At 36.3% G+C, this 23,402-nt stretch overlaps 1 protein-coding gene across 11 annotated transcripts in view; it reads right to left on the bottom strand.

The window, feature by feature from the left end:
- Positions 1-23,402, bottom strand: part of LRP1B (LDL receptor related protein 1B) — a 743,839-nt gene that overhangs the window by 220,240 nt on the left and 500,197 nt on the right. For all 11 annotated transcript variants that reach the window (XM_074595863.1, XM_074595857.1, XM_074595859.1 and 8 more), the window contains 5 exons: positions 16,688-16,885; positions 14,973-15,177; positions 12,028-12,192; positions 11,005-11,249; positions 187-318 (listed from right to left, as the gene is read on the bottom strand). In XM_074595863.1, the coding sequence (XP_074451964.1) occupies positions 187-318; positions 11,005-11,249; positions 12,028-12,192; positions 14,973-15,177; positions 16,688-16,885 (945 nt within the window). The remainder of the gene's footprint in view (positions 1-186; positions 319-11,004; positions 11,250-12,027; positions 12,193-14,972; positions 15,178-16,687; positions 16,886-23,402) is intronic.

The following is a 23,402-nucleotide window of genomic DNA, read 5'->3' on the forward strand; positions in this document are numbered from 1 at the left end:
AAATATCAAAGCTCCACACGCTTCGTATATTGATACAAGTTATCAATTCTCAAAAAGTAGATGTCCCTTTAAAAATATATCATTAAAATGCACTGTAGAGATTTTTTTTAAGATTATGTCTTTTAATTTGTCCAGTTCAAGATTCTAAAATCAATACAACTGTCAGGCTTTGGGAGGAAAACTTACCATAACATGTTTTCTTGTCTAAAGACAGCTTCATCAGATGTGGACATGCACACGCAGCACTTCTGTTGTGATTGATCAGACACATGTGAGAACATGGACCTCTGCCCTCATTAGCAGCGCACGGATTGGAAGCTAAAAGTGAATAATGAAATACACAAAATATTAAAACACCTTTTGAGATGAAGGTTTGTCAAACTAGCATAAGCTACACTGGTGAGAGAGTGGTGAAAATTCTGTCTGAAGACAAATCCAGCCTCATTGATTGACTGAGCTTGTACTCTAATCGCTTTCTCTATGCTAATAGGCTCACATTCAACTCTTGTCCAAGCATTTATTTTTTTTTTTTTAGTACAACCACAAAATTTATCATTCGAATTTCATGAAGCCACTGGATAAAGTTTTCCCAGTGAGATATTAATTCTGCAGTCTATTTATAATGTTTAAATGTAAAGAATTGTACACTCCTAACCAGGACACATGGGATAAAAAAAGTGTTACTATGACGAGGACCTGAACAACAAATTTTGTTTTGTGAAGGGTCAAAGCTTACATTATACAACAAATTTTGGCAGATTCAATGTTCCTTCTCAATTTGATCTGCCTACTGGAATATAGTTGGAAATCTCACATGCAAAGATAATTTGAAAAAAAAACCACGCCAAACTATCTCTACTCTTCTCAAAGAAAAACCTCTCTTAAGTGTAGCTTTTTTCAAGTAGCTTCCTATATTCCACTGATTGAACAAGATGGCCAAAAATTGCTATAAAAAGCAGAAAGCAAGCTGACCAGAGACTTAGTTTACAAAACCTAGAAACTGTTCTTACTATCTTCATTCGTTATTACACACACAGAGAAAGTAATGTTGATTTTTCCATTTACTAAAAAAATCTTAGAAAATTAACAGTGCTGAAAAAAGGAAGCGGGAATGACTGACTCATAAAGACAAACTTATAATTAACGAAATCAATTAGTTTAGAATATATTCCTCCAACGCTGTGCTAGCCTGCAATATAAGTAATTAGATAACTAGAGAAACCTGATGTTTGAATTTCTTCATGACAAAAATTTAGCTCAAATTCAAGCCCTAAAATATGAAGACAAACTCAAGGCTTGCTTCATTGAGCCATCTCGTTTAAATCAATGCATGCTTTCCCTAGATTTATCTACCGACTCCTGTATCCTTTAACTACTTACTTGTCTGACCAGTACTACAGGAAGAAAGAAATTTTCAAAACCTTGGATAAACAGTTAATGGAATTCTATCCAGCATCTTCCATCCTCCTATCAAAAAATCACAGACTTTTACAGTTTTCTGTAAAGTCGTCCCATTTGCCCCTTTCAAACTCTGGCAGCACCGGGGCCACTCAGCACTCTCCCAGCCTCTGCAGTTTCTCCCGCTATTCTAAGGTTTACTAAAAAGGAGCATCCCATGTCCTCTCTGTCAGCTATTTTAAACCTCTGATAAAAAACAAATAAAAAAATCAGCCGGCCCAATAAGCTTAAAGATATTTCTTCTTGGTTAATGACTTAGTATCTTGTTTGGCTGCTAATGGACTGTAAATACCTTCTTATCCTTATGTGATGGCTGTATTTGATTCTGCCATTCTCAAAAATTACAACAGAGAAATATTTATTTCACTTCATCACTTTTCTTAATCTGTAGGAACAATGTGAAAAAATCGAGTGATCTCTCCCAAGTTCACAACTTTGTATGGAAGATAAAAAATGTGAAGCTGAAGAAAAGAGACTGAAGTTAAGAAGGTTCCAAGAGCCCTTCAAAATAAGAATCAACTACTAACGGTCCATTAATATTAGTAAATACAGGTCATCTCTCTCTATGAACTGCACACCAAAAGTGAAACATAATTTCGGGTTTTGACAATATTGTGAAGATCACAGAATCATTGTTGTAAGGGATTCCAGGAGATCACCTAGTGATTCAGCTTCCTGCGTATTTTGGCATTCTTAACACTGCTTCTGCGAGATTTAAAATTTAGTCATACATTTTGTGAAAAGCATTTCCTTTAATTTATTTGCTAACACAAGCCAGTAATTTCAGTGGATCCTCAGCCTCTTTATATGCATACAACTGTCTGTGACAAGGATCTGCTTTGGGCCTAGGTGCAAGCAGAACATTATGGTCTTCTCTACCAATGCTATTATTTGAGTATGGAATTCAAATAGAAGAACATATAGAAGAAAAACCAAAAGGCATGCTGGTTAACTGTCATGTTAAAGAAAGAGTTGTGGTTAAAGTATGCTATGAGCCACAACAAAGAGGAGACAGTACAATTTTTGTACTATATGTCCATATCACAATTCCCTTCGTGTATCATGGAATACAAAATTGGTGGAAAAGAAAGAAGTGTTATAAAGCATATTTGCTTCCACATGCACGCACAACTGGAAGATTAAACCATCATAACCTAGAAATTACTTATACCAACACATATACATATATTCCTTTCATAGTCATACTGCTTTCACTGAATAACAGCTAAGCACATTTTTTATGTTCTAATAAAAACTAATTTTCTTGAAGGCAAATAGGTATGCTATTGCTTTGACTCTCAAAAATCTGGCTCTTGTATTTCCTTGAGCTAGTTCTAACACTTTCTTCTATTTCTATTGTGAATACCCACCTAACCATTCCTTATTCACTTTTTCCATGCCATTTATGATTTCACAGACTGGCATCACACAGAAGCCTGTCGATGAGCTGTATTTCAAGAAGCATCAGCTTACCTGTTCTCATACAAAAACCTTTCCCATGCTCTTTATCAGCCTGTCAAGCTTTCTTGGCATCTTCTATCCGATCTGTGTACAGAGTATTCAAGATATGGGAGCGATATGGATTTATATAGCCATCACAGTTCACTACCTGCAGTTCTTTATTCCTTTCCTAATCATTTCCACCAATTTGTTCTCCTTTTGATCATGGCAACCCACAGAACTGGCATTTTTACCAACTGGCCAGTCTTTTGCATTGTCTAATTGATCTCCACTGCTGATTGCTTGTCAATCTATTTCTCTTATGGTACCGTGCACAGATATACCTATGTCACTCTTTTGCATCATATTTCTTCTTGACTGCTCTCTAAAACATTATTTAAACAAAATGTTTATTTTTCTTGACCAGTAACCCATAAAAAACCCCTCAGACATTCTACCACCAGTTGACAAATGAACGGTTACTCTGACAACACCTGAATAAGCATTCGCTATGGACCAACTTATCCTCCATGTGAAATTCATACCAAACCCACCCCTTCTTGGCATCAGATTTTAGCTAGGCAAAATTTTAATCTTATACTTGAATGGTGCACAACATGATTAAATTCTGCCTACACCTTCAAATATATGCACTACAGTTATATCAAAAGGATACTTTAAATTGCTGACAATCTATTCCCACTCATATTTAAAACCAATTATAGATCTAATCCTCTGCTCACTGTCAACACTTTCTGTAGTGTTGCTTTCCATAGGGCCAAAGATTCTTCTGCTGTACTCAGTCAAGTTAAAATCTTTATACTGCCTGATTATATCTGATTTACAATTAATCTTTGAATTTGCAAATTAGGACTGATCAGAAAATGTATTAGTTCTAAAATACATATTTATTGCCTGTATTCACTATTTCTACTTCAGTTTTTCATTATTCACTTGAAGAATTAGTCAGTATACCACCTAAGAAAAATTTACATATTCACCATGAAACAAACAATAATATTATTAGTTCACAGTTTGCACAATTATTCATGACACTCTATTGTATATGGTATGATAGCTTTATAGTAATTCTGAAAGCTCTTGTTAATAATTCTCTGTCCCCCCTGTGATCCCCCCCAAGCGTACAGTTTGAGATGAAAGGGTACTGCAAAAAAAACCAAAACAAAACAAAACAAAAAACCCCCACCAAAACAAACAGAAAAATGTAATAAATGATGTAACTCCAAAATTAAGCATGGGCTACTTGGAACGTCTGACTTTAAAAAATATGCTGACAAACTAGGCAGATAAGAAACACAGACGTAAAAGAATAACAAATGTTGTAATGCTATGGTATTACCACAAGGGAAGGCCAAAGGCAAGATTAGTTTTAGGAGCAGGTGGTACGCTTTATAGAAAACTTTCAAAAAACCAGAAATTTACTGTTAAAGTAAAAAAAAAAGAGGTAACAAAGGATGAAATTAAATCCAAGCGCGAAAAGCTGCGCAAGAGTTACATGACAGAGTGACCGAGAAATAAAACATATGATAACACTCAATACATGTATAGTAATACACATGGGAAAAAAAACAATCTCAAGTTACGTACACAAGGGTGAGCACTGAAATAGCATCCATACCTCCAAGACCCTTTTCTGAAGCAACAGATAATATTTATACTTATGAAATGGCTATCCAATACCCCTCTCGTTACAAGAACTAGGACACGCTGAACAGAATTATCAAGTATTAGGGTGCAAACAAGCAAGACAAGGTCCTCTCTCACACAGAGCATAATTACGCACGAGAGCCATCTGCCCAAAAAACTGTAGACATGAAGAGTTTGTGTAAGTTCAAAAGTCAACTAGTAAAGTTCATGCAAGAAGAATCACTCAAAGGCTTTAAAGCCTTTGAAGCACAAAGATATCATTTTAGGTTCAACAGTCACTGAGTTACAGGTTACTGGATGCTGACAGGCTGTACGGGAGGAGCACGGCTGTTATCTTCCCTCCGCTCCGCTCTTTCCTGTAGGCACTGATCGGCCCTTGTCAAAGACAGGATGCTGAGTTAAGACACATGCAGAAAAGACTGCTTTCATAATTCCGAAAATAAAACTGGAACTTTCACAAGGCACAAAGGAATCCAATTTAAAGTTCAGAAAGACTGTTCATGTTTTGCATGACTTATAACACTTATACAAATCTTGCTGCTGGTTTTGCAGCAAAAAGAATGTGCACAAGAATGTTGTGATAAAATCTCAAACTAATAAAATTTTTTAAATCCCCCCCCAAATAAAATAGTCGAAACTTTGCTCATCTGCATCTTAAGCTACATTTCTGCAAAAAGTTATTTATTTCAAACAGCTGGCAATCCAGGCCTCAATAGAATATTGTAACGAAACAGTGCTACGAAGTTAAATGTTTTTCATGTTTTAATTACAAAAGAGCCCAGTAGTACCAATATATTTTATATTCAGCAGTTATTATACTGCTTGTCCTGATTTTTAGTCTATAAAAATTCAATCTGCAAACAGAAAAATAATGTCACGCCCATGTTGGTTTTTTCTTCTTATTTTTAATTCAAAGTAATACCCTTGAGAAATGCAGAAAACTGGGGAACGTGTAAGGAATTCACAGCTTTCTAACTGTTTTCAAGCTGTGATCCTTCCAATGCACTATATTTACTCCTCTCATCACTATCCTCAGTAGTACACCTCATGGTACAAGCACAACTTCTTGTGCCTAAAATAGAAGACCTTGTTCCCTGCAGCAAGTGAATTTTTAAAATATAACGGTAGTTGAGAAAACATTCTTCCTAGAAAACCTGTGTTTGCTATCTTAATAGTGATCCTGAAACACAGCTTTGATTCTGTGAAGATAAGTCGGTCTCAAACTCATATTCCTGAGACATGACATTCTTCTGCGTTAGATCATGAAGCCTTCCACATTACCCTGTGATTTACCGACAGATGAACCCCTCGTCCACACAAACATCTCAGTATAACTTCACTACCTTAAATTAGCACCTGTCCTAGGTTAACTGAAATAGCATTGCTTTAGGCTACAGGAATTCATTTAGCCCTGCTCTACTGTATTTCAATCAAAATAAGTTGCATGAAATATTTTAAAAGCTAATAACCTTTCACCTACACAGGTGACCCAGATGTATACCTATGGAGCTGAGACTACAAAAATGTTTGTCCTTCAGAGATATATTTATACTGACGTTCTGCAATGTAAATCTACCGTTAATTTTATTTTGGGATTCTAAACTGCATGCTACCTTGTTTCATTTATTGCAAAATTGCTACAAATTCAAAGGAAAAATTAAGAAGTAATCACATAGTATCACCATTTTTCTCTAGCTCCAATAAAGCTAGATACTGGAGATTTGCAGAAAGAAATTGCTTCCATTGAAAGAGAGTAATTTAGAGCAAACCCAGAAGGCCAATCATAAACCGGAATCTGGTGTTTTCTACATCATAAAATAAAAGCTGCAATTACACAACTTGATATTTGAACTTCTTGATTCTGGCAAAGAACTGCTGAAAACTCTTCTACACCTTATACCTTGCCTTGAGGCCAAGGTATCAGTGACTATGGAATACTGACTGATGTCTCCCTCGGCTACGGTCTCTCTCTAAAGACGTTGCCTGGCCCCAGGCCAAACAGAAAATAGTTGAGTTTTTCTGACAGCAAGAAATGGCTAATGGGAACTCTACTGCTACTGTGAAAACATCAAATATAGAACACGGTTCCTCAAAACCCTAAGGTTCAGGAAGTGATTAATTATAAAAAATAGCAAAACCTACTACATTAAAAGAGTGTGCAGAGATACATATTTACTCCATCCATAAATTAAAATCCTGGGCATACATACTCTTTTGTCCAGAAGGCTTTGTTGGAACAGTACCCTGGCCTGAAGACTAAATTCTCTTAAGAGGCTTATTTCAAAAAGTAGAAAGCTCAAGGAACCTAACGACCACTGAAAAACAGTAACATTCTTCTTTAATCCAAGTTCATACTTATTTTAAAATAAAACCATCAGAAAAATGTATCCTGACAGCAAGTCACGTATTGCAAGGTAGATTAGGAGTTGATCATTGCGAGTCCTTACCGCAGTTGTCATCATGCTTAGACTCCCGAACTAACGGTGAATTGTAGTCGTTGCTCTCCTTTTTTCAATGCATGCTATTAGAGAGAATTGTTCAAATCTTTTGACTACTAGTGGGCAGGGAGAATTTTACTTCCTGGTACTCATTTACATTAGAACTATATCCAGAGTGCTCTATGTATAACTAATGTTCTAAGACATTTACAAAGCCATACAAAATTGTCAGAATTTAATATATGCAAATCAAGATTGCTCAGAACCTACTAACAGAAGTATGAATAGCTCACCGAGCACTACCAACCCTAGGTGAAAAGAAAAACAAAATATCATTTCTCAATATTAAAAAAACCCAAGTATACGCGATAGGAATTTTAAAGCAGTTTCCACTACCATCAACTTTTTGGCAAAAGAGTTTAAATTTATCCAGAGATCATGGAACATTCTATAACTAATTAGTGGTCATCTTCCAGTAGTAGTTTTTACTTTCATATATTTACATATAAATTAAGTCACTGTCCTTTGTTATATCTCACAATAAAAACACATATTCAATTCTTTTTTTCAGCATTGGTATTTTCCAGGGCACATCCAAAGAGCTTCAATAGCTAGATATGGCCCATATGTGTCCTATTACAACAGAACCTAATTTACTAGTAGATAATACACCTGGTCCTATCTCAAGCATGTCAGAATGTAACATTAAACTCAAATCTATAAAAATAAAGGGAAAAATGTACACATACATTTGCATATGTGAAGTAGATTATATACAAAGGTATATGTTTAAGCATATACTCGCACAATAACTATGCAGTATTAGAGATGTGATATCTGTAAAACATGTATTATTCACAGCCTAGATTACCTGTATCCTTAAGGCCGTTTACACTAAATAACCTACAGAAATTCAGACAGGTGATGGAGAACTTGGGACGGTAAAGTTACTAGGGAAGAATGGACACCTTATGGCAAATGGGAGGCAGTAAGACCGCTGCAGAAGAATAGCTGCTGGAGTAAACTCAAACATATATATAATCAATAAAAGAGTAACTCACCTCATTCATTAATCATAACTTGTTCTGTTCTTGATTAACTGCTTTGTTGCTTACAAATAACCCATGAGTTATTCATATAAGAATACAAAAAAAGCCTTCAGAGACTTAATTCTTCCCTCCGATGGCTGCTACGCGTGTACAGGAAAGCTATATTGAAGAGTTGGATTATTTTGAGAAAGCTGGCATTTCAGCTGTGCTTGAGAGGTTCTGAGCTCTGTTCTCTTTTTGATCAGTACTCTAATGTATCTCTTTCCAAGAATGGGTTTTGAAATTATCAGCAATATCATAATAATATCTTCCTGTCCTATATTTGGTTTTGTAACTTTAAATTTATTTTAAACTTCAATGCAGCTATAGTCATATCAAAAAATGTCACTTTATTTAATTATTCATTTTACATGGGGATACGCTGAGAGAACTGATCTCCAAGTATCCTTCCAACAAAATAACTGAAAAAGTTTAATGAGGATCATTTTCTTCTGCTCAGCATCCTATCATATCCTTTCATTACTACTTCAGCTAACCACCTCATCCCCATTATTTCACAGTGAATTAAGTCAAGCCTCTGATTCAGAAATCCAAAGACTCCTAGTAAATGATCATGTAACAACACTTTCCACTATTTCCGTTCACATTTAGGTCTCCCAAGTCAGGGATACAGGGACTTTGAAAGCTCAACGGTTGAAAATTCAGAGAAGGAAGGACTATAAAGCCCAATTAAAATTCTGTTGTTTTTTTTTTTTTTAATGGTGGTAAAAGTGGACATAACTGTTAGGAAGAAGAATATTGCCAGTTGTCAGCATTGTACTAAGTATCTTGGTATCTTGGATTCACCTATACTCAACTGGAGAGCAGCTGGGGAAAAAAGGAAGTATGAGGGAATGCAGGAAGCCGTGTTTGGATCAGCAGCAGATAGTGCTACTAACAGGTAGGTTTCAAGATGAAATCACAGCAAAATGTGACAAGTCCCTATATAATTAATTTGGATTTAATTATTGCTTATGTTATTAGCAACATGCTTAGATACAATCTTACAATCTATATATTGCCATAACCGAAGCCAGAAAATTTAGTGAAAAATAATTTTGCACCAGTTAAATATAATACCTGTGGTTTTAATCCTCATAATCCTCAGAGAAGTAATAAATACAGTTAGACTCTAGAAAAATATTAGATATGCAACTAATGGGCTACTCTGTGATTACTTTCTTGGTCCTCATGAAGTTTCACACCTAGGACCATCTGAATGAGAGATTCACTATTCAGTGATAAAATCTTTTGAAGCTTCAGCTGAAATTATAGGAAAATCATTAGTCTTTTTACCTATGTGACACATTGTAAATCTGTCTCAAGGAGCTAAGTTTTAACAGGTTGCTGCATTTTTCATTAGGAATTAAATAGAATATTTCATTAAACCAGATAGATAAAATCTGGTCATTTTTCATTTTCAAGAATACAGTTTTATCTTCAGTTATTGTAGCTGAAGATTACTAAATACACAACTACTGTTGGACTATCTAGCTAATGACAAAGCCTATGCACTTACCATAATTATACAGCACTGCTCTGCTATAAATAGATGTCATATTATAAAAGCTGGTGTAAAATTGAAATGGAAATACACACACACAAAGAGGTAACCTCTATACAGATGAAAGTGGGACGTTAAAGTTACAAAATAATGTATCAAGATATAATTAAAGAATTTCCTACTTTTAAATTAATGCATATACTGTGAACTTCCTTTCAGTTTTGATTGTTATGTGCGCCAAAACTAAGTTTTTTGGTACTTTGTGAAGTTTTGAACTCCAACTCATGCCTCCGGCAGGTTGAGTTAATTCTCCCATGAAGGACATACTATGTTAATTTGAAATTTAAAATTGTAAATGTTATTTTCAGATAAAAGCTGTTGAGTGAATAGGATACACTTTGGAAATGTGTCAGTTTACGGACAACACCCAGTTGGGGCTATTTAGGTAGAAAACTAGCAGTCTGCAGTCCTAAGAGTGAAAAAGACGACTAAGAAGTAAATAGAGATGGAGAAGTCAAGGAGGGCCACGAAGATGATCAGAGGGCTGGAGGACTTCTCCTACGAAGACAGGCTGAGAGAGTTGGGGTTGTTCAGCCCAGAAAAGAGAAGGCTCCGGGGAGATCTTATAGCCCCTTCCAGTACCTAAAAAGGGCCTACAGGAAAGATGTGGAGGGACTCTTTACAAGGGTATATAGTGATAGGAGAAGGGGTAATGTCTTTAAACTGAAAGAGGGGAGACTTAAATTCGGTATTAGGAAGAAATTATTAGTGGTGAGGCACTGGAACAGGTTGCCCAGAGAAGCTGTGGCTGCCCCATCCCTGGACATGTTCAAGGCCAGGCTGGATGGGGCTTTGAGTAACCTGGTCTAGTGGGAGGTGTCCCTGCCCAGGGCCGGGCTTGGAACTAGATGATCTTTAAGGTCCCACTTCCAACACAAAATATTCTATGATTCTAAGTGAATGAGTAAATTAAGGCAAATTATAGCACAAAGTGAATATTTAAACCTAAGAATTGTATACACAGTTTATTTCACAGATAAGTTCATCTTTCTCCGGAGAGAAGCAAGAGAAAGAGGGCTAACACTATTAGGTTTACTTTTGCCAGATTAGTTACTCCAGTTAAAAAAATAATTTAGTTGGAAGCCTTTTAAATAAGTGTGGTTCAGCACTATATTTGTAACAGATCAAGAACAAGAGTCCAAATGGGCAATATTCACAGACACTGATCCCAAGAAGCTTCTGGTTTGAATGAAGATTCTGTTGCCACCCAAGGAACACTAGTGTTGAATATGACATTTAATTAATAATTGCCAGTTGAAGGCAAATTCATATACAGGTATTTGTATGTAAAAAGAATACTTTTTTTCCCCTCATAGGAATAATATTTAATTATTCTATAAGTAGTCACCTTGTGGTTGACGACTTGGATGATATATCTGAAGATCAAAAGGCTGAGCACTTGTTTTTTGTATTACACTGACGTTTTGGCCAGTCCATTTATTGGCTTTTGCAAGTGTATTGGTCCGCCAATCTGTCCAATATACTTCACTCCCATACAAAGAAACAGCAAAAGGGTGAGAAAGATATTCATGACCCCGTATAATCTCGATCATGCCGGTTCCATCATATAATGCAGAATAAATGGCATCTGACCTACAAGATAACCCCAAATTTAAGATTAAATAAAGCTAAAATAAAAATCCCACAAGTATTACAAGATTGGTGCAAAATGTATAAAAGCATTACTCTTGCATGGTGGTAAGAATGTTTACAGTGCAGTCATTAACTTCAGAGATGACGTAGTTCACATTATTAATTTAACTAGGGATGCAAAGGGGCGGCTGCTCTGTAAGGCACAGGGAGTCAGAAGCTATGGATGATATCACAGCTGGTAGGGCAGAAGCTTCACTGTCCAGGCCCACATCCCACTGTCCCTGAGCAAGGCGAGCAGGGCAGGCCCCAGGGTAGGTAGCCAGGTTCAACCAAGAGTCCAAATCAGCAGAAAAGTTTGTGGTGATGAGATGGCTCAGGCCAGGAAGCCGCCCTGGGGGTTGGGGCCTGGACCAACAGGGCCCATTGCCCGGCAGTGCTGGGCTGGAGACTTGTGCTCCAGTGGTGTCACTCAGGCAGGGGCTGAGTTCCAGGGCTGAGCTGAAATGGGCTCCTGGGACCACGGGCAGGGTGTTGAGGGGAGGTCCCTGAGAAGCCTGGTCAGGGCCATTAAGGTCTGTTGGTACAGACCATGAAGAAATTACATAAAATAGTAATGGAATTAAAGAAACATCTATACTGTACATTTGCACACAAGACTCTTTATGTACATAACGTACATAACTACAATCCTCTTACAATGCAGTTCACATCTCTCTATGTAAAAATAAGGATTTATAAACAGATAAGAAGAATACTGTTATCACTGTTATCACTTTACCTGGCATCTGTCCATACTATTCTTTTTTCAAAGTGATCTACAGTAAGGCCATTAGGCCACGCTCCAGTATCCATATCTTTATATATGATCTTTCTTTCCGCTCCGCTCATGGAAGCGGATTCGATGCGAGGAAAATTTGCATCCCAGTCTGTCCAAAACAGAATTCTGGTGAGAGGAAAGGGAAAAGAAAAGAGATATAAGAAAATATCAAAGCACACAGAATAATTTCAAATTATATTTCAATAAGACACAGTTGGAAAAAAATTTCAAACATTCACTTGTTTTAAATTAAAGAAATAAACAGATAAATTTGGGCAACTACATAAATTCCACGAAGTAATAGGGTAACATTGAGGTAATATTTCATCATTAGTGTCAGAACAATCATGAAACTCAAGAAGTTTCTTAAAAAACTAGAAGTTTAATAGCATTCCCTTTTTCATGTCCATTAATACAAGTAACAGCTTGTCTTGTCTTCCTTCTATAATTAGAAAACCAGCTCATTACAAAAAATTATAATGAGAGTCTTTGAAAGCAATCCACAGATGAGGAGGATTGGGAGGGGAGAAAGGTAAGAAAGGTGATTTGAGGTAGCAGGGATTAAGGAACATGACGAACTAGAGATTTCCATTTGATATTAAGAGCATTCCAATAAAGACCCCTAGATTTGGGCATTTCACTAATGAATTTTATACAGATTAGTCTTTCTAAGAAAACTGAAAATATTTGTTGGTATGGTAGGCCATGGTGTGCTATGGTAGGCTCTGTCAGTTATGTACTATCTCCAATCTATTTTCCAATAAGGAGAGCTTTCACCTATATAACCGAAGAAGTTTCCTGTTAAGTAACAGAAGCAGTGTCACCAAAAGGCCAAAAATACACTAACTGTTCTTAGCTTGTTTTCAACGACAGAGGGTTTTTTTTATATTTTACAGGAAAAGAATATTTTTGACACGAAAACTTTTAATTAGCTGTAAAGAGATAATTGCACAGAGTCAGACTGTAAGAAAACTTCTGACAAGTAACACTGGACAGCTTCAGTCCTGAACACATATTCTAATAAGGCCTCTCCTGTAGTGCCTGGGAACAAATAGTAGATGCTACATTTAAATAATAAGGCATAAGAGTATAAAAAGGCCTGTCTTCCTGCTAAACTCCATTTCTGTCTCCGTGGGTGCGTGTCTCTGCTCCGTGTGCACTGTGTGTACAGACAGCTGTGTGCCAGCAGCTGGAGCCAGACAACAGGTCCCAGGGCCTGTACTTCCGGGGTGCCAGCCACCGGAGCGAGCGAGGGTGTGCACGTCAGCGTGGGATCCCTGGCAAAGGCAAAGCCAGACTAACTGCTGGGAGGGGTTAAGCGGCTTGGCAGCCAGATGCATGCATGTGTCTCTGGGAGCAAGGCACCTGGGGGAGTTGGTTACCAGAGGGACCGGGGGTCCAGGCCAACTGGCAGAGAGACCATGAGGTCTGGGACCTGGCTGAGAGACATTTATGTGTCTGTGTGTGCGTGGCAGCTGGGGACAGCGAGGATCCAGGGCTAGCTGCTGGGTAGGACCGGGTGCCTACGCCCAGCTACAGCAGCGCATGTGGTGGAATCCCCACCAGCAGCTGGTGTGGGGCTGCAGCCTCAAGGGCTCATGTGTCCTGGAGTCAGCGGTGGGGCAGCCCAGCGATCCTGGGGCCAACCGCTGGGTAGGCTGACTGTCTAAACCCAGCTCCTGGAAGAATCCATTTTATATATACATATATATTTCCCACTAAAAGACCTTCATCCTTAACAGCCAGAGAGGTTAACAGGATAAAACCACTGGTGCTGTTTGTTTGTGTCAATGCTGAGAGTGTCACCTTTGTTGCCAGACATGTGTATGTGTACATACATTTATGTATATGTGCATCTGTGTGCGTGGGGACTGGGAATACAGCCTCACTGCAGCTTGGAATCAAAGGCATGGAGCTATGGCAGCCTCGCCATCTACTTTGAATCATCAGTGTTTGTTTATTCCTATTTATTTGTGAAAAGATTGAAGAGCTGTTCCCATCTGCGTTCAAAGATTCTACTCCTTCCTCACTTCTAACAAAATGTAGCACAAAATTGCTTCTAGCTTTTCAAAAGGCAGATTAAGCCTTCAGTTTCAGGAAGAGTGGCGATTTGATTCCCCCCCCCCCACCCCCAACCATTTAATTTGAACAGCTTATCTGCCAATTCTTCTGCCAACAGGATGTCTCTTTTTAAAGATCTCTATAGATAAGTGATGCACTCTGTAAATAAGCTTTCTAGCACCTGAATTGTGAGGGCATGGTCCTTTCATTAAAGCAAGTACTTCCTAATTCAGAATTTTAGGTCCCAGAGGGACCCCAGGTCCCAGAATCTGGGATCTTTACCTACTTATATTTTTACGTCCACAGCAGCGTTTCCAAAATAAATATTCAGTGAAGACAAATGCTAGACCATAGCCGGTTCCTAAAGAGAGTTAAACACGCTGATTCTGCAAACTCATTGTAATTTATATTGGTTTTGGCCACATTTTTTTTTTTTAAATTTTTTTATTTTATTCTCTGAAAGAATAATAATTATGAGAAGAGGATGTAGCTATAGACCATTACCTTTTGGTCACTCTAAAAGGATACGGCTACATGCAATATTGGGTAACGGGGTTTCTGTAATGAGTTTGTAGTTTCATATAGCCTCAAAACACTGCTCTAACTCCAAGAACCACAAAATTTTTGTATTTCAATACAGAATTGTACTGACAGTTTTTCTTAACCCTTTTCATTGGGGCAAAACACACTAATAATGGATTGTATTTCACTCAACATAGACTTTCAAGAACTGTTAAAGACAAATTAGGAACTGTAACTCACAGAGAAAAGGAAATCAAAATCCCACACTTAAACCTGTCTTTAAAATACTTTGCAACACGAAAAAGTAACTTTTTTCTAATTACCCGTATCTGGGATCCAAAGCAATAGCCCGCGGGTGTTCCATAGCTCCTGCTATTAATGTTGTTCTCAAAGTTCCATCTAGTTTTGCTACTTCAATTTGATCCAAATTGCTGTCTATCCAATATATGTTTCCTGCAATCCAATCTACAGTAAGACCTTCAGGTGTGGCCAGGCCATGTTGTACTACGACCTCAATGGCACTAACACCTTAAAAAAAAAGAAAGGGGGAAGGGGGGAGAAAGAGAGAGTCTTAAAGAACTAATGCAGAGTCTGATATAGTGAACGTGGACATACAAGTCTAACATATGCTCTTGGAATGAATTCTTGATTGATCTTTTGGACGATAACACCTTGTTCCACATGACATTTTTTATTTATAAATGCAATAGACTGCTGTAAAAAAGTATGCTTTTGGCAATATCCAAATCAACTTCATTCCACAGCAATAGAAATTTTTAGTTCTTTGATGCTTTAGTAAGTAACCAGAGCTCTGAAACTTTCAATAAAGGTCAGAGATCACATGAAGAGTAAGACAGGAGACGTGCATGTGCCTTATTACCAGGGACCTCTTCCGCAGCATCTGTGAAAGACACGCTCATGCTTTGCCTCCCAGAGACTAGACGTACTAGATAAAACTCTTGCAGCTCTATTTCAGTTCTTTCCCAATCAGAAAAAGAGAAAACTGAAAGATTGTGATGAAGACAGAAATGGCAGGGAGAACCCTGTTTGGACTACATATATTTAAAAGCTCTACAACAAATCACCTTACTTTGTTCCTTTGAATTCACATGCACAATTCATACTGTCACTGTCTAAAAACAGCTGACCCCTCCAGAATGTCTGGAGGGTCTCAAAGTTTTTCACACAAAGGACAACTGCAGAAGCATTCTGTTAGCCCTCAGGACTTCCATGAAGGCTGCTTTTTGCAGTTGCAAGTTAGCTCTTGACAGCTGCAAGACTGAGGGAGTAAATTATTATTTTGTTTTAATCCAGCACAGAAGTCACTTGGGTTCTGGTACAGTGTGATTATAATACAGCGAGACGACAATAGATTACTTTACTGGTTTCATACAAACACCACAACCGTTAATGAAAGTGGAAAATCTTTGGCTGTCTTTACATACTTAGCAGTGCAGGATATTTCTTTCATGGTCTGGGTCTGTGGATATAAAAATACCCACAAATGCCATCTACTAAGGAGAAGAAAAAAACCAAGGAAACAAAAAACCAAATGTGTCGGAGAACATACGCGCGAACGCATATGTGAATTTTTACAGAAGCAAGTTAAACATGCTTATGCCTGTTAGCTCATGCAGGAATGAAACCAGCTGATTATACACTTCAACAAAGAACAGGTTTTAGAACAGTTTTGTACGTATTATGAGATTATATTGAAGTATAGGCCATAATTATGTCATCAGGGCAAAGTACAAGTCTCGCTGAACGCAATACAATTTTGAAGCAAAGTCTTTCACCTAGTGAGAGGAGATAATTTATCAGATGTCTTATAGACTCTTATACTTTTTAATAAGGTGAAGGTAAACTACAAAAAAATGAAAAAAAACAACAAACCAAACCAAAAAAGAATACTGCACTCATTGGACCAGGAAGAAATATCAGCCCTTTTCATTTGCCATTTTCTTCCTCCTATAGCCTATAGCCTATCCTGTAATGGCAGTTGTTCTTACTGTTAAGAAATTATAGATTAAATTCATACCTCCAGTATCAGAGAGCTTGCCTCTGTAAATTTTGTCCTCTACCACATCAGTCCAGTACAGTAAACTCTGACTGAAATGAAAATCAAGTGCTATTGTATTTCTTAAACCAGGAACTAAGAGGCTGTAGTCACGTTTGTGAAGATCGATTTTTCTGATCTCATGTCGAATGGAAAAAATTATGAAAGCCTCAAACGGATCTGGAAGCAGAAGATTATACATTTCAAAATAATGAAAAAGATATTGTTACATATTGATATAAACGACAAGTAGAATAAGACCAAGAGAATACTTTATGAGGAGAAACAGATGATTAGAACAATTCATCTTCTGATAAGGAGTCTTTCAAATGCATTTTTAGTCCCACAGACTTCTCATTTTTCCCTTCTAGCATTATCTTTGATCCCAACTACAGATATCAAATTCTAGAATATCAAACTCAACTAACTGAACTGTGTTTTGTAGCTCTATCAACAAGGAGTCCATAATTAAAGCTTTAAAAAGTCACATATTAACAAAATCAGAATCTGTTTTCTCAAAAGTTTCAGAAAAAATTAATCCATCAAAATTATACATTGTTTCAAATGCCAGTTAATTGAAACAATTTACTAAAATATATTTAACATACCTTTGTTTTCAATTGAATTTCTTAAAAAAAAAAAACAACAACCCTCACCCTAGACTACTAAGCAAGGAAATGAACATTTTATATGATTATTGATACACCCCATCACAAATACAACTACTCCTAAAATTCTCTTTCCTTTGCTATTCAATGAATGCTAGATTATTTGTGCCTGGGAGTTTATAGTAAATTATACATAAATATCTCTAAATGCTCTCTACATATGTCAACCATACTACAAAATTGATTTTTTTATTATCGTTCTTGCATATATTAGATTAGGAAAAAAATTTCAAACAAGTAGCTGTTTGACCAAAAGCAAACTAGAAAGACAAAAAATGCATTCTTTAACTGTTGAATCAACTCAGCATATCCACTTTAATACAGAAAGTTTTTCACATCAATCTTCTCCTCCTCCCCTCAATTCTTCCTCCTGGAGTGAAATACAAATGATACTGGGGGTATTGTTTTCTATGCAATTAAACCTCCATTTTATATAGAAGACAGATTATTGGCAGTTTATGGCAATAGGCAATATTGCATTGTTCTTCTAAAATATTCAAAGAAAATGTCACCCAATTTATCACCAAATAGAAAGATGCTTATACACCTCTTTTTGAAGAGTTTAATTTCATGGTCTTCTCCCGATAACCATTGCACATACAGATTACTTTATCTGTGATGATTTAAATTAAGCAGGTACCTCAGTAGAGCTATGTTTCTGCTCTTGAAGTACTTGTTTATAATCTGGCTTGGACTTTCCAAATGATCCTCCTATTTGTTAAAGCAATGAATTACTTTCTGCAAAGCCAATTTTTCAAAGCTCTGCAGTAGTTAAATAATTTAACAAAGAACAGGATCACTGACATTTGTAGCTATTTCACAAGTACCAGTTATCCGAACCTGAGAAACGCTTTAATGGCACTTCCCAATTTCTGATAAATTGGCAGCTATTACGCAGGAGACCACAAGCTACTCACATACTGTTTTTTGGGCAACTCCAATGCATAAGAACATACATGATGAACGTCGCCAGTAGCTTCTTCTATGTTTCTCAGTAATTAGGAACCACAACGGAAAAAAGAAATCTAATAAATCTGTGCTATGTTGGAAGGGACTTTTTCATTCAAAGTAGAGGAAGTCTAGCTTAAGCCACGTAACTTACAGTGCAAATTCTCAAGTACACTGATGAAAAGGGTTAGAGTTCAATGGGATCTTGACAAATTTAAGGTATAATACTTATGAATGTAAATCAACAAGAAGAAATGGGTAAGAAATATGTGTAGGCAAAGTAACGCCATTTTCTTTATTTGGACATTTTGGTTTAAATAAGCAGGTCATATGCTGCTTTCCCCCCCCCCCCCCACCTTTCTTACTCCCCCCCTTAATGCAAAGATGTAAATTCAGATCCTTGGTTACTGTGGCTGATATACAGTCAAGTCACAGATGTGATACTACATAAAACAAAACGATGATTGATAATGCAACAAACAAGACAACGCATTGCACTGCAAAATTTCTCTGGAAAGAATTCAGAAAGCAGACAGAAAGCAGTTTTACATAGGTTCCTCTACGATAAGGCTATTTAAATATTACCAAACGGATAGCAGTAATTATTGCCTGGCTGCTGAGTTGTGAGCCAGAGTCCAGCCACCACTCCGCTTCACCTAACGTAGCAATCAATCACTGTAGCCTGGATGACTGGAGTCTAGAATTGTATTATTGTATGTGTACCAAGTACCACGTTTCAAGGATAATAAGCTGCATAAAATTGAGTATACAACTGATGGGATATCACATCTGTTGGAAAGAATCTAGAAAATTAGGTTTGCACTTGAAATAAATACGACATAACCCTTCCACTCCCTCCTCTAAGCTTTGGTGAAGGCAGTCTACAATACTGTACCCTGTTCTGAGCACAGCTCATAAAGAAGGATGTGAATCAACTACAGGAATGCAAGAGGAAATCAGGAAGTGTTGTAAGAGGTCTAGAAAGTATGGCCTACAAGGAAAGAATGAGCAAAGTGGAATTGCGCAGTTTAAAAAACAACAGAATAAGATGATAAGTGGAAGCACATAAAATTCTCCAAAGACATAAAAGTCTGATGAATTGAAAATGGGAAACCCATTGTTTTCTATATAAATAAGAAGTAGGCCAAGGATTAAGGGCTTAAACTGGAGTAGGAAGACTCAAAAAGACTAGAAAAAAGCTTTTCAGGAGAATGAGGCACTGAAACATCTCACCCCTGGGAAACTTGGAGTTCACCACTGAAGGGGTCTTGAAGATCTATGGAAGCAGATAAACAACGGCAGTATTAGATAGCCTTTGATCTTCCTTCCTTATCATGAACTTATCATTCAATGACTGTATAAAATGTACTATATTATAGTGACTTAGAATTTTCAGACTGAATCGAATCAATTTTATTTACAGTAATGCTTCCATCACCGTATAAAACAAAAATTTGATATTTTCCCACCTTGATTCCTTTTCTGGAAATTGAGCACAAACACTTTTTATTTTACCAACTGATTAAGAGTATTTTCATAAAATCTCACTTTAACTCAATTCAATATAATGGTTATCGATTCCATTCTTTAAAACTTTTTTAAAAGAAAAGTAATTGTTAACAATTTATTAGAGAAAAATCATACATTTCTGTACCTTCTGATTTCATGAAGGCACCAAGCTTTTTCACTATATAGGTAAGTGTATAAAATATATGATATAAACATAAGGCATGAACTGCTTTAACAGTTGTAAGAAAAAATTCTGATAGAAGAAAACTGCCTAAACAATGCCCTCGAAAAAGATCGTATAGAAAGAATAATGCTTCACCTTCTCCAGTGGTTTTAATTTAAAATTCTTTCTTGGGAAAAACGCTAATGGAAGCTTAGCGTAACAGCAGTCACACAGCAAGCAACCTACACTGGGCTTTTATGAAATTTACCTCAAAGGAAAATGATAACTTCATAAAGAGTCCAAAAAAGAAATAATCATTAAATGTTTGACATTGCTCAGAGAGGACTGGACCACCCAACCCCCATTTTAGTATTGAAAGCTATCTGGAAAGTCTAACAAAACTGAATTTAAACCCAGCTAAGACAGATCAAACATACAGATACATCATGCTTTTTTCCCGAATACACGTATCGAGTCACATAGCAGAGTTCCCACAGCTTAGAAAAGGTTGACAGTCATTTTTAACTAAATCTATACTAAGCTAAGTGTTTCTGAATTCATCTAACTTTTATTACACCAAATTCTGAAAGGCTGAACATAAACATGGAATTTAAATACCTTTCAAGAACAGGTTTTTTTTCTGTATGCTTATTATCATCTAAAAGAGTTCAAGTGCAATGTATCAGCACAACTTATTTTGAAATGTGTTCCAACAGAAACTAGGAAGAAGAGTATGAAAATATATAATTTATATTGACTTTCTATCTGACTAATGGAGCTCTATAGATACTTCTAGTTCAATCAATACAAATTTAAATGTGAATGAAACATTTAGTCTTTGGGCAGTCAGCAATGTAACAGTACACGTGCCAGAACAGCAACAAGAAAACTAGATGAAAACAAGAGATAAGGAAAGTGAAGAAACTCTGAAGGAGAAAAACACTTCAACACTTAAAACCCTCAAAAAATGAAGAAAACATAAGCAGAAGTAAGGGAAAACTAAGAGAAAAAACATTGAAAGAAACATTGAAAGAGAAACTATAAAGAAAAGAACTGCTTAATTCAAGCAATTTATTTCTGTATTATTCCATTCCATTATATTTCTCTCGTAATTCATTAGACTCTTCTGAAAAACACGCTGTTTGATTCCTCTGACAAACACATCATACAAAAAAAAAATAAATCCCAAACATTACTGCATCTTCAGTATTCATATTCCCATTAGATTTCTGACGGACACTCAAGTAAATGTTTTTACAATATTTTGAAAAAGCGAAGTGTTGCATACCAACTTTACAGGGTATTGCTGCCTGCTAGTGAAATGTTTGACTGCATATAGGAAAGTGCTATTTTAGATAGCAAAAAAAAAAAAAAAAAAAAAAATGTATGTAAGGGCAAGGTAATCATTCTCCTCTGAGTCATTTTTTTTCTCCTGGAAAAATGATTATTAGTTACTGCTCTAATATAATAGACATCTACTCCCGGTTCAAGGCACTTTAAATCACTATGGCTCTTCTAAGAATTACTTTATACCAACCGGTATTATTGAAGAAGTAGTTTGGCATTTGGCGGACTGTTTATCTTCGTAAGATCACTTTGAACTCTACTTGTAATAGTACTTGAAAGCTTTTTTTCTTTATTTTATGTTCATTTAAGATCTCATGCAGAGAGACATAAATGGTATGGACATTTTGAGGCTAACAGATTCACAAATGAGACCAAAATTGTGCTCACTTTACTAAAATGCTGTTCACATAGTCAATAACTAAAGTATCGGAGGACCTGTCCTTCAGAGTATTTATCATGCCTTTCAAATGAAATAAACTGAAAGGGGTCAAGAGTATTAGTGGCTATAAAAGCATATGTCATATTTAATACGGAATAATTTTGTTGCAGCTCTGATGGTATTAGGATAGTATCTTTACAGTTTTTAAAGAAAGGTATCATTTTTTCTTTATACCAGCTGACATCACTGGTCTCAGATCATATATTAAATACTACATTCTTTGCTAAAGTCTGTAAAAATCAATTTGTAACTTCAGCTTCTCACCAACATCAGTAAACATTAAGCCGAACTATCTCACACGCTTAAGAAAACCTGAGAAAGTCTAGTCTCACTTTCCTTACTTTTCAGTACAAGTGACTATATTTCACTTTGGGGTTTTCTCCCTTCCAAATACCAGACTTTTCTATCTGCTTTAATTTAAAGCTTCTTTCGAGCTTTCCTCCGCTACATTACTAACGTTTTTTAAATGCTTTTAATCCTTTCATTTCTGTAATCCAGTAAGAATGCACTTTTTGAATTACTGGAAATGTCCATAATAAAACAAATCAGATTAATCAAAAGTCAATGAGAATAAGACTAAAGCAGTGCCATAAAATAAGAATTTTAACAGCAATAAAATAAGGTTCAGACATACAGAACCACAGCAATATGCCAGTGAAGGATGATTTGAGAGACTATCAGCATAGCTCAGTAATGACTGAACAGCATAGATTCCTGATCTCATGCTGAAGTAGTAACTATTTACATGTGATAGTAACAATTATGGAGACACAAAGACTCAATTGGAAGACCATTCTGGAAATTATAACAACAGTTATTCCAGTCTGATTAATGCAAACCACATTCTTAATGAATTGAAAGAATAGCTCAAAGGCAAGATGTGTAATTTAAGAGAACATCCATGACATAAAACTAAATTTTAATTATTCATTGTTTCCCAAAAAGAAACATTATTTTTATTACATGCAATAGATATTTTGGCCATAAGTAAATTATGGGCTTCATTACTACTCTAACAAAGTTCTAAAATGTTTTGTAAATTAGCTCAAACATTGTCAAAGCAGAATTTGCCTTTTCTGAAATATGGACCATTAAGTTGCCTACTAACTACTAAATTATTTCAGGTGAGTAGGAATAGGAAACTTGGGCTTTTATTTCTAGCTTACTGATTCAGAGTTTTTTCATGTGATTTGTCTGAGGAAATGCTGAGTATCTGGAATAAATCAAGAATATCTTAATCATGATATCTATTGAATTAGGAAATATCCAAATAAGTTGGGAGATATTTCTATTCAGAATTGATAAGATAACATCAATGAATAATGATAATAAAGAATAAAAATATCAAAGAATCTTAAACGGAAATTTTGAAAATGAAGACAGCAAAATCAATGATATTTTTAAATCCCTACACAGGAGGTAAAGATGTGATGCCAGTCTATACTGCACATACATGTTTGTGTTTATACACACATTCACACTGCACTTGAAAAGACCCGTGTTTTCTAAATCGTGCTTCAGTCCATATCGGTGCTGAGCAATGAGGGGAATGCGTTCCTCTCTCCTATTTTGGCTTATGTCCGTTTTCTTCTTGATTAGTGAGCTGAACGGACTTACTGATGC

This window comes from Larus michahellis, chromosome 7 (assembly GCF_964199755.1).
Source record: "Larus michahellis chromosome 7, bLarMic1.1, whole genome shotgun sequence".
Classification (NCBI taxonomy): Eukaryota; Metazoa; Chordata; class Aves; order Charadriiformes; family Laridae; genus Larus; species Larus michahellis.